We start from the raw sequence: 13,636 nt of genomic DNA, 5'->3' as shown, positions 1-13,636 counted from the left end.
TTCGCCTTCTGTTTGTCTTTACGTTAAACGAGATCATAATTTAAGGTAAACTAGGTTAACTACTTACATGTAATGGTTGTTCGGAAATTGCCAGTACTAGCATCGCAATTTTCTGGTAAATGTTAAGATATTTTTCAGATTCAGATCAATAATCCCAAATATAATCATTTTATAACTTCTGGTGTATTACTCTGTATAACGAGAAGACTGCTAACTATCACAACGATCAATAAAAAATAGTTTACCAGCTACAACATTAAAGTAATGTTAATATAATGCATCGGTGAGTATAATTCAAAATTACAGAAGTCGGAAGGTAACGTTAAGAAAACACATTTTGCCAGAAGCTGTCACAAACATATGAAAATGTGTTTTTAATAGGAACAATGCAGTAATGAATTTTGACTATTACAAAAAAAAAAATATTTTCAACTGAGCACATTATTGTATTTCATACAAAAATATGACAGGCACTTTTTTCTAAAATCAACGTACTGTATATAGAACATTCTGATGCTTTTCATCAAGTAACTGACAGCAACTGTGCAACTTATTTGTGAGTGAAATCTCTTTTAGGTATTTAAGAGTTCATTAGGATCCGTGTTTCATCCATCGATGGAGACGATGGATGAAAAAAGCAAACATTAAATTGGGACGGATGAGCATTAGATGAAACGATGGGACAAATGACAACTCCGATAACGGCGTGTCACGGTTTAACATGCTTCCAGTTCCACCTTCCTAAAGGAAACAAAGTTTAGGAAGCTTGACAGTGAATTCAAAACGTTTAAGTACAAACATGCTGAACAAGACAAAGACGCTTTGGGATCAGGAGTTGAAGCTGATTTAAAAAAACATGGGGATAACTCATATTTTTCATATAATGCCCTCAAATTCACAATCTGTCGTTTCACATGCTCCGATTTCCCTCCACAAGGACGGGGTTGCAGTGGCTCAAGGGCACTTCAGCAGGGCAGAGGCTGGAAAGGGACTTAAATGTTTCACTTGAGCTTTACAGCCTATTGTTAATAACCCCAAAACTGATTGTCTAGAATTTCTGATACCAAAGCGGTTATAAAAATGAAGTAAACAATTAAAGTTCATGAACATTTCACACATTAACATGTCAATTGGTAAGATTAAATAAGCAGTACACATTCTATAGAAGGTAACGGCGGATGTCTCAGTGTTTTGCTTTAGCTTACAAAGAGCTTCAGATGGATGGGAGGAATATCACGACATTTTACTTTAGTTTAAATAGTCTGAAGTCTTAACTTAACGAACCATGACTCTGACCAGATAAACCAGTGTTGATACGCTGTATTCAAGAATGTAAAGCGCAAATAATTAATAATTAATTAATTAATAATCTGCAACATTGTAAACATCTTTGGCTCTAAACACTAAAGTCTGTTTAGCTATTGTCTAATAAATAGACAACAATTAATGAGCAACCTATTCAGGAAATAAACAATGACAAATAATGGGGAAATATTTCCTGGGATTAACTTTGAGTACTGGCAACCATATTATTAACTAATAAAGAGTTTGGTCTGTGACTCGGTAGGGAGAACATCCTCGTTCTTAAGACTTTGTGGACGTACTTTCTAAGTGTTTGAGGAGAACGTGGTGGATTTCAGACCAAACCTGACTTGTTTAAAGACTTGGCTGCGTACGACTTTGGTCCGGGCGGGAAGCACTTCCGTCCGCTGACCACAGCAGCGTGTCAACCCCAATTAAGACTCCACCTTCACACTTTCACCAACTAGCTGATTGCTGAGAACATTACAGGAGCTCTAAACGTTTGACAGTAGTCCTGCCGCAAATAATATGTCAGTAACTGGCTGGTGGCTGACACAGCATCCCATTACGGAATTAATTCTGGCCAGTCTAAAGTGCTAAAGGATTTTGCAGCAGATCGACGAGTGCTTCTTTAGATGCAGAGTGGACGGATTAGGACGGATGCAGAAGCTCTAACAGAGCTCCAACTGCTCCGAAGTAGCCCTAGAAAAACAAAACAAAAAGTTAGAAATTGCATCAAAGCACAAAACGGCTATTTGGGTTCTTGATGGTTTTATTTTGAAGCCCTGTAACTCTGAACGGTGCTATATGAATAAAGTTATTGTTATTATTATTATTAAGTGGTTGAGTTATTTACCTCATGCTGAAGGAAGAGGGCCTTCAGCTGTCCTTTAGACCAGTAGTCCATAGCGTAGGCCAGCAGCTTCATTGACAGGGTGTTCACTCTCAGGAAGTTACCCACAAACACCACTCTCTCGATGTTCTTTGTGGTGAAGAAGAATAGGCGATAAGACAATTCGGTTAATGAGAAAGTTTCTTATCTGAAGTATTACAAAGACAAATGTCAAATATTATCCACGTGTCAAACTGTGAAATCCTTTGAGATAGAATGCAACTAAACAAAATAGTTGGACAAAGACTCTCTTATAATGACAATATTACTTGTTTGTGAATGAAAATAAATATTTGACTTATAACCATTATGTCACATAGTTACGGTGATAATAGCTGCTTGTTAAATTACCCAACTGCATTTTGAGCGTCTATCTATAAAGCATAAAGTAAAATATTTATAGTTTTTAAACTTCCATTTGATTACAGATTAGAGACACATCTCATTCATTATTCCAGGTCTGTGTGCGTAGATGGTTTCGGGGATGGACACCCCTCTGCTTAAGGTGTTCAGCGACAATAACGCAGCGTACCTCCTCTGAGCCTTCATAGCCCTGTACAATGCTGCTTGATCGAGACGCCACAAGGCAGCACCGTAAAGAGGCTGAACGCAAAGAGGAAACCACCAGCAGGGACACCAGAGCAGAGCGGCTTTCTAAAGAAAGGGGCTTCTACGTCGACGTTTACTTCATCACCAACCTCATTGAGGGCGCACATCCTGGTGATGGAGCCGATGTTGTTGGTGATGGTGACCAGCGTTGCTCTGGCCAGGTCTTCTTTGGACACCGACTCCCTCTTCTCTTTGGACATCATGTGGCCAAAACTGTCAGATCGAAACGGGTCATATGAACGAACAAAGCAATGTCATATAATTAGAGAGCTAATCCCGAAAGCAAGGTTCTGATCAACTTATTTTTAATAAGTATACATACATATTTAGAAGTTACACGTTGAATTCAGGGGGCTACAATGGGATGATATGGGCTTCAAAACGTCTCTATACAAGATTTTTTTTTTCTCACTGTGACCAGCTGTTTTTTTAATAAAAACATTTCATAATTGAAAAATACCTTTTGCCTTTTCTTCCCCATGTAATTTTTGGACCTTCACACACTTCTTTTTCATGTCATTTTTTGACCTACATTGTTTTGACTTTTTTTGAAAACATTTTTCAACCTAATATTTTTTTCCTTTTTTCCTCCCATATTTTTTCACGGAATATATTTAGACTTTTTTTTCCATGACATTTTTTGGCAGAGTATTTCTTAATATTTTTTCCTATGACATTTTTTGACCAAATATATTTAGACTTTTTTTCAAAACATTTTACCACCTCATTTTTTTCCCATTACCATTTCTTTACTTAATATATTTAATCTTTTTATTTCAAATTGTATCCATAGTCGACCAGCCGATCTAGCCAAAACTTATTATGTATATATTTTGCTGATTGTAGAACGTAAAAGTGTGTTATGACTCAAGGACACGGACATCTCACTGTCACAGAATGATAACTCACACAAGTTTTTCATTTGAGAATCACAATACCTCTAAGAATTGATTCCCCCCACCCCTAAAGGAACTTAAGTAAATGTGTCGCTGTCCTGGTTCTCGGTTTCATTACGGCTGTGACTGGGTTCATCCCGGAAGCCACCAAAAACAGTTGTGACTCACAGTGAGAAAAAAAAAAAATAGCTGCTGTAAACCGCACCTTGAGGCTACAGCCCAACCTGGCAGCCCAAACCTCTCATAGTCTCCTCCATAGATGTCCCGAACCAGCTTGTCCACTCGGGTGCTCTCCCCTTGAGAAGCCATTTCTAGAGCTTCCTCGAAAGTAGAGCAGCCAGTCAGCAGGCAACACAGGCCCAGGAAGGTCCCACCACCGAGGCTGGAACAGAGAAATATATATATATATGTATGAGCTATAAATATTCTAGAAATGTCATCAGCGCGGACTGGGTCTCAAATTAAGGTCAAAGAGGAATTTCTCTACCAAATGTTAAATTGAGCACTGAAAGAAAAGTTGTGTCGATAATGTGTTTTCTTGAATTCTGCTACTTTTCACACCAAGGCTCCAGGGAGACACCAGGGGCGGTTTTCACAAAGCAAGCCGCCGACTTGACGGGAGCGACCCGACCGGCAAATCCCTGCATCACTTCATTCCGCCGTCAGCCGGCATCTGGCTCGCTTCTGTCAGCTCGTTTTCCATTTTTGTGTGTTTCCGCTGACATTTGAAGCGAGTTGACACAAACAGCCAATACCTCTTTAAATATAAAACACTGCATTTGAAAAATAAAGTGTCATGTTGTTTTCTTTTGCTCATTCTTTCAAGACTGTAGAATGTCATCTGACCTCCAAAAAGCTTCTTTAATCTGTATTTGAAGGTGGTCTTAAGGTTCACCTCTGCACTTCCATTACGTAAATAATATTAAATGACTAATAGTCCACCAGCTTACACGGCGAGTGCACAGTAGATGCATCGCTGACAATTACCTGGTCCCTGTAACTCGTTTGTAGTTGGTCTCTGAGTACACGGCCAGGATGCTGACGCCGGACCCTATGTTGACCAGCAGCAGAGGGTAGGGGTTCTCCAGGGTGTAGGGCCTCTGGATGCAGCGATCTGGGTCTGTGGGGTTTTCAAAGTAGTAGCACTCCGATGGTCCGCTGGACACCACCGAGTCGATGTACAACACCCCCCGAACCAAACAGTCCAGCTCATCCAGCTTGTGGAGCTGCAGGTCCGCCATCTTTTTTTGTGACAGTGAAAAAAATATGGAAAACATGAGAATAAAATAAATGTATGAATGAATAACAACGCTTGAAGGGGCCTTTAGTGCCACAGTTGTACTTTTTCTCAGTATATTCACCGTTTAGTTGGTCCATAATTAACTAATGGTTCATCATGTTTAAGAGGGAAAAATGTATAATAAATAAATGTGAATGTATTTGCTTTGATGTCTAACCTATTGCATGAGGACACACATGCTCCTGTTGTCCCTGTAACCAATGGCCGTATTGCTACACCTCCAAATTTGGATTTTTAGTGTTCGCCATCAATGGCTGATCGGTTCAGATGACATCACATGCTATAAATAGGTTATTCTTTGACAATTCCGGTCTGCTCTTTTCTTCACCGGCCAGCCTGTAAAAGCAGAGAGAAGACAACAACAGCAGACCCACCGTGCGGAAGTCAGACTCAAACTTGTACGCCCCACCTCCCGTGGCGCAGAGGGTGGTGTGGAGGCTGGAGAAGTGCTTGTTGCGGCCCATCTGCAGGAAGGCCGGCAGGTCGTGCGTGGGGAAGCGGATGAAGTGCAAGTTGCCCGTCCTGCCGCACAGCGTCAGGTCCTGCAGCTCCAGGTGCACGTCCCTGATGCCCGTTTTCCCATAAGCGGTGTTTGAGGTTAGGTAGTGGCGGATGCTCTTCAGGTTCTCCACCTCCTCCTGCTCCTCCTCTGCTGTGATGTCTTTGGGCTCAAAGTACACCAGCTTCACTAGAGTCCCTCCAATGTCCATTCCAAACCAGGGAAACGCTGCATGGTGTGAGATAATATCGATCAATACAATTAAATCACTCACTAATATATATATACTGATTTTTAAATATTGCACAATATATGTACATTTTGAGTTAAAACGCTCAGTGGCGGTGAGGACTGTAGAGCTGATGTCTAAATGCTGGCTGACATTACGGCAAAGAGCCTCATCCACAGAAGCAGAAGTACAGGTTCTACTGTAGTGTTTGTACCGCAAACGCCATCTTGTTGCAAAATAGACCCCGGCTATTTACTGCCGCTACAGCGTACAGATATTACATTGTAATAACAATACCAAACTCATTTTTTTCAGTTTTTCCACCATTGCAGCACACTTTACAGACATTTACAATTTATTAACCGGAATGAATGCCACTCGTAAGAGTGCTCTATTTTTAAATTTCAAAACGTTGATTGTGAGGGGGACGCCTTGTGGATGTTGTATATTACATACGACGATGCGCGCTCCAGCAAATACGCTGAGCCCATGCTTGAAAACACCTACGCGGCCTTGTTTTTTTCACCGAGTCGCTCCGATGCCTCGCCGTCGCGTTGGAGGTCCGCCGGTCGGATGTGTCTCTTCCCGCGGACGAGGCTGCCTCATTGTCGGGATCGTGTGTGAAACCACCGGGCATCTCCATGTCGGACCGCGGCTGCTTCGTGGGCGTTTCGTCTTCCCCGATATTTTCATCCTCGCGTTTGTACCCATTGAACGCCATTTTAACGACTAACTCACTACATACATGCCACGGTTTATGATTAAATAAGACCTTCTAACGTCTATGATTTGTGTGGACAATGTCCAACTATGAGGTAGTTAATTAGCCGACTAAGTAGCTGTGTCGTTAACGGTCTGTGTTCATGTCCCTTTTATCTTCCCTGTCAAAGACGGGAGTGGGCGGGATCAGTCGGTGATGGAAGGACTCCAGACCCAATCAGAATGCAAACACGGGCTAGAAAACAAGACTACAAAAAGAAGCGGTGACATTTTTCTTGATGAAGTATGAACCGCTTTATAATCCCCAACTATGGAATGCCGTTTTAGTCAAAGTTAAATAAATAAATAAATTAATTAATAAATACATGAAATATGCATTTGAAGTACATCATGAAATAAATAAATGAGGCAGTACAGCCCGCCAAATGTTTTACATTTTTATTTTTTTATGGTTGGTTTAGATTAAGTAAAGGTCAATAAACCGTAAAAAAAAAGCCTTCTAAAAAAGGATGGATTTGTTTTGCATGGTTATTTATTCACCAATTATCAAATACGTTTAAAGTGTGTAGTATTTTAGATTAGCATTTGTTTGGTTAGTAATAGAATGATCCCGCTATTACCAAATAATCTATAATGCAAGCATTAGAATATATAATATTAATGACAATAAAGTCAAGTTGCACTCTCACTCATTAAATTGTTGTTTCTCAGCAGGGGAATTGACATGCACACTAAATAGGGATTCTTTTTAAATATCAAGTTTATTTTTTATATGTTTGTCAAATGTATAGCTTGGGACAGTGACTGAAGGTTTGATGAATATTAAACTTAGATTAAGATTCAAATATGTTCCATGATAGGAATACATTTAATACACAAAGCATGTTTACAGCTCAAAAGCCATTGTTCCTTATAATATTTATTTATGCTGACAATGCTATTTACAATAAAATGTCATTTCACAGAACACAAATTCTCAAACTGGCTTCTATTAAAATGGAGAACAAATCCAATGGAGACATAAAATGCAATCCCAAAGAAATCCCACCAGAAGATGGCCATAGAGCACCCAATATGTCGCTAAGTGCAGCAAGATTTACCCATTTCCAATTTTTGGTTACGTCACAAACAGAGGAAATAAGCCATATCCGCAAAAATAAGCATTTAAAAACCCAGTTAAACATGAAGCTACTGACATGACATCTCACGATTAACACTCTCTCTAGCTTTGAAATAAAACGGAAGTATATGGTTTAAAAGCGACTTGGAGAAACAGGTTAGATCATATGGATCATATACAAACGCAAAGTATGTTAATTATGCACCCTAGGTGGCTGATTCTTTGAGACATGACAGCCTTGGTATGTTTTTTGACATCAGTCTATGTTAAAATACCTATATAGTGTAAATATGTACAAATAAATACATCGTTTTAGAGTGTGATGCTGACACTCTTTCTTCCACAGTTTATATCCGGTTAAAATTCCGGTCCTTGGTAGACTAATCTTTACCGGATGACCGCTGACAGTCTTATCTTGAAAGTGCTCATCAGACAAGTGAATAGACAAACAATTCTATCACTAATAGACAGCTTAAGTGTATCTTTACAGACCACCTATTTGCATCCAGTTGCATAAAGAACCTGAGATCTCAACCCCAGATCCATGAAGTTACCTAATATAAGACGGGTAGGTTCGGTTTCATCCACCATTAAAAACAATCACCCTTTTAATTCATTCATTATGACGCTCAAAGGTCTGCAGATCAGCCATTACTACTGTCGGTACTTATTAAACAGCTGCTTCTCCACCGTTCCAGTGATGCAATAAAAAAGGCACTATAACCATTACGTTTCTCTTTCAAAAAGCCTAATCTTCCTTTAAAAGGGTATTAAATCTCCTTAGTTCTTAAACCTCCACGCCAACAGCAGTGCACAGGCGCCAACTCCTGCAGCTGCCGCAATGTACTTCGCGTGAGCAGCCGTCTCCCAAGGCGGGGAAATACCAGCGGGCCCGGAGGGGTCGCAGGCCTTGCCGGAGGGCGAGTTCCCGGCGGTGCAGGCAGGTGGTGCTGCGGGCGGTGCAGAGGGGACCTCCTCGGCCGCCTCGCCGTTCGGGATCCGAGCCGGCGCCGGGCTCTGGCCGTCCAGGTTGAGGACGGACGCCTCCTGGGACACGTGCACCACGTGCGTCATCACCCCCGAGCTGCGACCCTCGTAGTGGTTTTCCTCCGGTTCGTTCCGGCTCAGCGGAACGCCGTTCTCCTGGCACGCCGCCACGGGAGGCGGGGCGGCGTCGGAGACCTCCGTTGAGGCGTCGCTGATTTCCAGACGCCCGCTGTCGCCCGAGTACGGCTGCGCGGGGGGGACGGGTGCAGAGGCTGTGGGGCGGCCGTTGTTTGGCGGGTGGACGCTGACGAGTTGGCCCGGCTTGCTCAGACACATGTCGTCGTAGTCGTCACGGAGAACGGCGTCTGCCCCATTGGCGCCCGGCAGCGGGGGGGTTGGAGCCGCGACTTCTGTCCTCGGGTTGCTCTCAACAACCTGCAGGTAAAAAATCAATTTCAATTTCTCTGTCGAGTACGTGAATGTGGTTTGAAAACAAAGCACGGCTGAACAATCGAGATCCCTCGCAGACATCGTAAGTATATTTTACTCACAAATGTTATGCTGTTGGGTTCAATTTAATTGTTTTTATGAGTAAGTGCCGGTCTGAAAGCAGGAAGAAACAAACTATCAAAAGTATGTGATTTAGGATAATTAATTAATTATTGCTAATGAAGAAAACTTTATATGTAAAATAGATCTAGTGTTTGAAAGAGTACTTCTAACTTTGGCCTTGGGAAAACTTCACAAATCACAAATGTATTTAGTGATCTTCCATCCTAAAAATCTTCAATAGTACTACAATAATACTTCAGTCTTTAATAAAAATACAGATGCCTTTGCCTACACAACTTGTTTTATTACTGACCCTTTTAAAACACTTTGGAACTCACCTGTGTGGCAGCAGGTTGAAAGCTCTCTTCGGGCTGCAGGACAACCGCTGGTTTTAGGTCCACTTGGGCCGCGGTGTCCTGGACCGGAAGCCTCTCCGGGGTCATCGTGAGGAACGAGGATCCGTCCGTGACGTCGGAGTCCATCTGGGTCAACGAGGGACTCGTCGGGGGCCCGACCTGTGCGGAGGTCGTGGTCGTCTGGAGAGGATCCGTGTGCGATGGCGTGTCTGTTTCACACGGGCCCGGTGGAGGCGCAGACGCGCGATCCGCCGATACCTCGCCGCTTTCCCCGCTCTCCCCAGCCGGGGTCACGCCGTTGTCCCCGGGGACGTCCTGGATGTCCGATTCAGAGTTTTCCTCCGGTTCCTGGGGAGCGTTAACCTCCCCCTGCGCTGGAGTCGCCTCAGCGGCCACGGGCTCGAAGGACGTGGGAGGGGTTGAGGGACGAGCCGCCACTTCGACCTCAGTCGCCTGCGGAGGCTCAGGGAGCGGCCCGGGTGGAGGAACAGCCTCGGGGAGCTGCGCCTGCGGGGCCGGCTCTGGAAGAGCCGACTCTTCAGCTGGCGGAGCGGCGGCGGCGGCGGCCTGACTGTTTGCACCGCCCTCTGGGACGGACGGAGGACGGGCAGATGGTGCTGGATGGACGTGTGCCCTGACGACGGTCGCCGGAGGGGAGCTGGAATCTATCAAAGCAAACAAAGGTGGGCTTTTAAAGCCGGTGTGAGGGGCCCGCTGACTCGGTAACAATACAGAATTCAGTCATCATCAAGCAGCACTCGGGTTCGCAGGAAACGCTGATATGTGTAAATGTATTTATCTTTGTGAATGTACCGTTTTTATTGTTTTTTTCATACGTTTTTATATTATTGTCAGTAAATCGTCAAGGTGTGTATATAAAACAATCCCCTAACATCAAAAACATGTGTAGAGCAAGTCCACTCAATGCAGTTCTTTGGGATTTCACAAACATCCAGAGGTTTCCTCTACTTATGATTTATTGAGTTTTTTGCTACAGTCTCATATTTTCATTTGACTTTTATTGTATTAAATGCTGTGTAGTGAAGGCTGGAGATACATAAGTTTCTAACCTTTTTCTTCTGGGCGTGAAGTTTGTCCTTCAGTAAAATATCATCTGTGCAGCTATCAAACGCTGTGTGTTCTGTGTGCTAATTACAGATGTCTCAGAAACATGTTACCATGACAATTTATGGGTCTTGGGTTTTATCATTTAGAGTTCGCAGGTCCCAACTCTCACACACTTTTGTCTTTTTTTTCCTCACAACGTGGATATCTGTGAAGGTCACACAGTCGATAACAGCGTTCTTTGCTCTTCTTTTTCTAATAAATAATTCCCTCCATTTCTGATATAATTGATGCCAAACAGCAGCTTTCTCCTGGTCAACTCAAACACAGCCGAGCGCCGCCCCTCAGCCAGCGAGGTAGATTTTCATTCAACGTAAAAGGTACTCGACTTAATGACTTACTGCTGACGCCTCTCAGAGCGTCGTACTCGGCTCTCATCTCAGCCGCCAGAGTTGTGTGCTCACACGCCTCCAGCGCGTCGATGAACTGCTGCGGCCAGTTTTCTCGCCTCTTCAGACAATCCAGAAGGAGCACCATGCTGTCGAAGTTCCCATTGGTTTCCCTTTTTGCCTCTATGTTTTCCTAAAATTAGATTTCATACCAAAAACATGCATGCGTTTGAAAAAGATTTACTGTTTGTAATTAGTGGTAATAAACATTATAAATAACTGATAATAATCTTTTTTTTTAATTATTATGGTTATGATTGTGTTGTCAAAACTACATTTCTTGACTCAATGTTTTTAACATAAAAATAAAAAACAGAAGTGGTATTGTATTGCTATGCCTGCTTAAACAAAACGCTGCAGTTGATAAGTGTATTTAAATGAACTGTTTGTCATAGTTGTCAATACTGTCACTACATCCTAACGTAAGAACAATAAACTGAAAGGTTCCTCGGGCTCCTTTTAAAGCTCAGAATGGCATTTGCAAGATTCTACCGTGGCCGTGGAAAAAAAAAAACATCTAACTGTTTAAAATAGGAATCAAGATTCTGTAACTACAAAGACTTTTTTTTAACAATAGCCAGAGGAACTGTGGTCCTTCACGCGGGATGAAACTTACCCGGTCGTGAGGAGTCAAGCAGGGCAGATGGATCATTATCTCTCTCACTTTCACCTGGGTCACAATGGTCGGCATTTTCCTCCGCATGTACCCGTTGTACAGTCTGTCATTGGCGAAGGACATCTAGCAAATGAGAAAGTGGACAAAACACACACGGTGTGACGGTTAGGACTAAAAAAAAAAAAAAAGGGTATTTTATTTCTACTTTTTACAACATGCGAGATGAGGAAAGTACCAAAAAAAACAAACGCAAACTTTTTACTCAGTGAAAGCAAAGTGAACGATGACCCAGTGAAGTTTAGACTTTTTCTTTTCTTCTTGTGTGTGTGTGCGCAGAGCTGCAACTCCTTTCTTCTGATTTCAAGGGGAGGACAACGATCTCTCCTCCAAGGTTGCAGTTGTCCAGCTCAGACTAGTCACTGATTAATCCCCCAAGACTTCAGTTTAATATCTGAAATTCTCCACACACCCCCACAGTGTCGCCAGGGTCAAAAATAAAGCCAGCGCACTCTTGTTTGCGTGTGTTATTCCCTTTGTTTGTGTCTAAACAGTCGGGTGAAGTAATCCGCTGTCAGATTTTCTCGGGATTACCCGCCGTCGTCCTCGGCCTCGTCAAACGGAACACTGCGTTTCAGTTTGGTGTAAACACGGAGCAGCAGCAGGTCTGGAAAATAAACGTCAGACGCAGAAACCAAAGAGCAAAGTCTTCCTCGACGTATCATTAGCCTCAGGAGGCCGAGGTTGGCCTGACGCGCGCACACACACACACACACGCACACACGGCAGGCTGATATGCTTCGTTGGGCTCAGGATTAAAGAAGAATACACGCAGTGTGTGGGTTTTTGGGATTTTCAAGCAGGCCCCTAAGTGTGTAGTGATGAGAGAGCTTAGATCACCAGGGTTAGCGAGGTGGTGCTGTGATGGAGGGGGTGGAGGAGGAGAGGGGGGGGGGCACCTTGGCACAAGGGCAATCCATGCAAACCCGAGCCAACGAATGACCTCTAAACCGGCAGGTCACCGCCGGTCTCCTTGGCTTTCCAGCAACTTGCTTCAAGTGTTTTTTTTAGTTCTTAGTTGAGATTCAAATTAACTTTATTCTACCACACAAGGACATCCGACACACAAACAAGATAAAGGCTGCTAACTACCTATAGAATATTTACATTTAATGTGAAATGGAATTGTCGGGTCTATTTGGGGAATAAACAACAGATTTAACCCTTTTTGGAGGCCCAACACCCGACTGCGTTTAAACTACAAATACGACTTAACTGCATGTAAAATACGGAAATACGTTGTTGCATTACGTTACAGCTAATGAACCTGAATGCTCATTTAAAAGTGAGCCAACTGGAGGTAACTTTTAATAAATGAATACGACGCGTGTCAGCGCTGCTTCCGGGGTCGACGCTAAAACTCGCACAACCCTCAATGAAACCCGTCTTCTTTGAAACAACACGGTTAGTAAAGGACACACAATCGAAACGTTACATAACACACTGCTCACCTTCCGTGTTTTCGGTGCCTCGGCAGCTCGTGACTCGCCGTGAGAAGCTATTCCTGCGCTGTCTCCTTCACACACATCTGCGCAGCTGTTCCCCCCCTTGAAGGGACTCCCCGTCCTGCCTTCCTATTGGTCGAGAGCGCCGTCGATCAAAGCGCGGGCCAACAGGAGTGCGGTGGTGCTGTGGCGGAGGCGGGGAGCGCTTACTCGTGACCCTTAACCCTGACCTTTGCTGCGCTCAGATGGGACGGCAGCCGAATTCGATTGGATCTAGGCTTCTGTTTTACATCTGTCTCTAATCCTTTATCCTAATCCATCCACCTAGACACACACAAACACACGCTACACGGACAAACACACACAGACACACAAAGGGGAGGGAACAAACTGGGTTATTTAGACACAAAACACAAATGATTATTTACATGAAAAGAAAGAACCCAAACTCTGCTTCTAGTCTGATTCAATTCATAGAGAAATATTTAACTTTCCTCTTAAATACATTTCTTTACAAATCAAGATTTTTACACTGAAAAAAA

General features: G+C 43.2%; 2 protein-coding genes across 6 annotated transcripts; both read right to left on the bottom strand.

The window, feature by feature from the left end:
- Positions 1-348: 348 nt before the first annotated feature.
- Positions 349-6,798, bottom strand: pank2 (pantothenate kinase 2). Of its 3 annotated transcripts, none has more exons than XM_040198710.2 (7): positions 6,235-6,798; positions 5,374-5,726; positions 4,687-4,940; positions 3,938-4,081; positions 2,893-3,016; positions 2,159-2,284; positions 349-2,004 (listed from the first exon to the last, which is right to left on the bottom strand). In XM_040198710.2, the coding sequence occupies exons 1-7, from the start codon at positions 6,446-6,448 to the stop codon at positions 1,954-1,956; spliced, it is 1,266 nt and encodes a 421-aa protein (XP_040054644.2). In that variant the 5' UTR covers positions 6,449-6,798; the 3' UTR covers positions 349-1,953. The 3 variants fall into 3 exon arrangements, with proteins under 3 accessions (XP_040054644.2, XP_040054643.2, XP_040054645.1); XM_040198709.2 differs by having other exon boundaries at positions 3,905-4,081; positions 6,235-6,768; XM_040198711.2 differs by having other exon boundaries at positions 3,905-4,081; positions 6,254-6,625.
- Positions 6,799-7,192: 394 nt separating this feature from the next.
- mavs (mitochondrial antiviral signaling protein) lies at positions 7,193-13,430 on the bottom strand. Of its 3 annotated transcripts, none has more exons than XM_040198708.2 (5): positions 13,101-13,430; positions 11,593-11,715; positions 10,929-11,109; positions 9,445-10,127; positions 7,193-8,989 (listed from the first exon to the last, which is right to left on the bottom strand). In XM_040198708.2, exons 2-5 carry the CDS (start codon positions 11,713-11,715, stop codon positions 8,348-8,350), a joined length of 1,629 nt encoding a protein of 542 aa, XP_040054642.2. In that variant the 5' UTR covers positions 13,101-13,430; the 3' UTR covers positions 7,193-8,347. The 3 variants fall into 3 exon arrangements, with proteins under 3 accessions (XP_040054642.2, XP_077945461.1, XP_077945462.1); XM_078089335.1 differs by having other exon boundaries at positions 12,062-13,116; XM_078089336.1 differs by lacking the exon at positions 13,101-13,430 and adding an exon at positions 11,848-11,990.
- Positions 13,431-13,636: the final 206 nt, after the last annotated feature.

The sequence above is a fragment of the Gasterosteus aculeatus genome, chromosome 15, assembly GCF_964276395.1.
Source record: "Gasterosteus aculeatus chromosome 15, fGasAcu3.hap1.1, whole genome shotgun sequence".
NCBI classification, from domain to species: domain Eukaryota; kingdom Metazoa; phylum Chordata; class Actinopteri; order Perciformes; family Gasterosteidae; genus Gasterosteus; species Gasterosteus aculeatus.
Note: the sequence above shows the minus strand (reverse complement) of the source record. Positions and strands in the feature narration are given on the sequence as shown.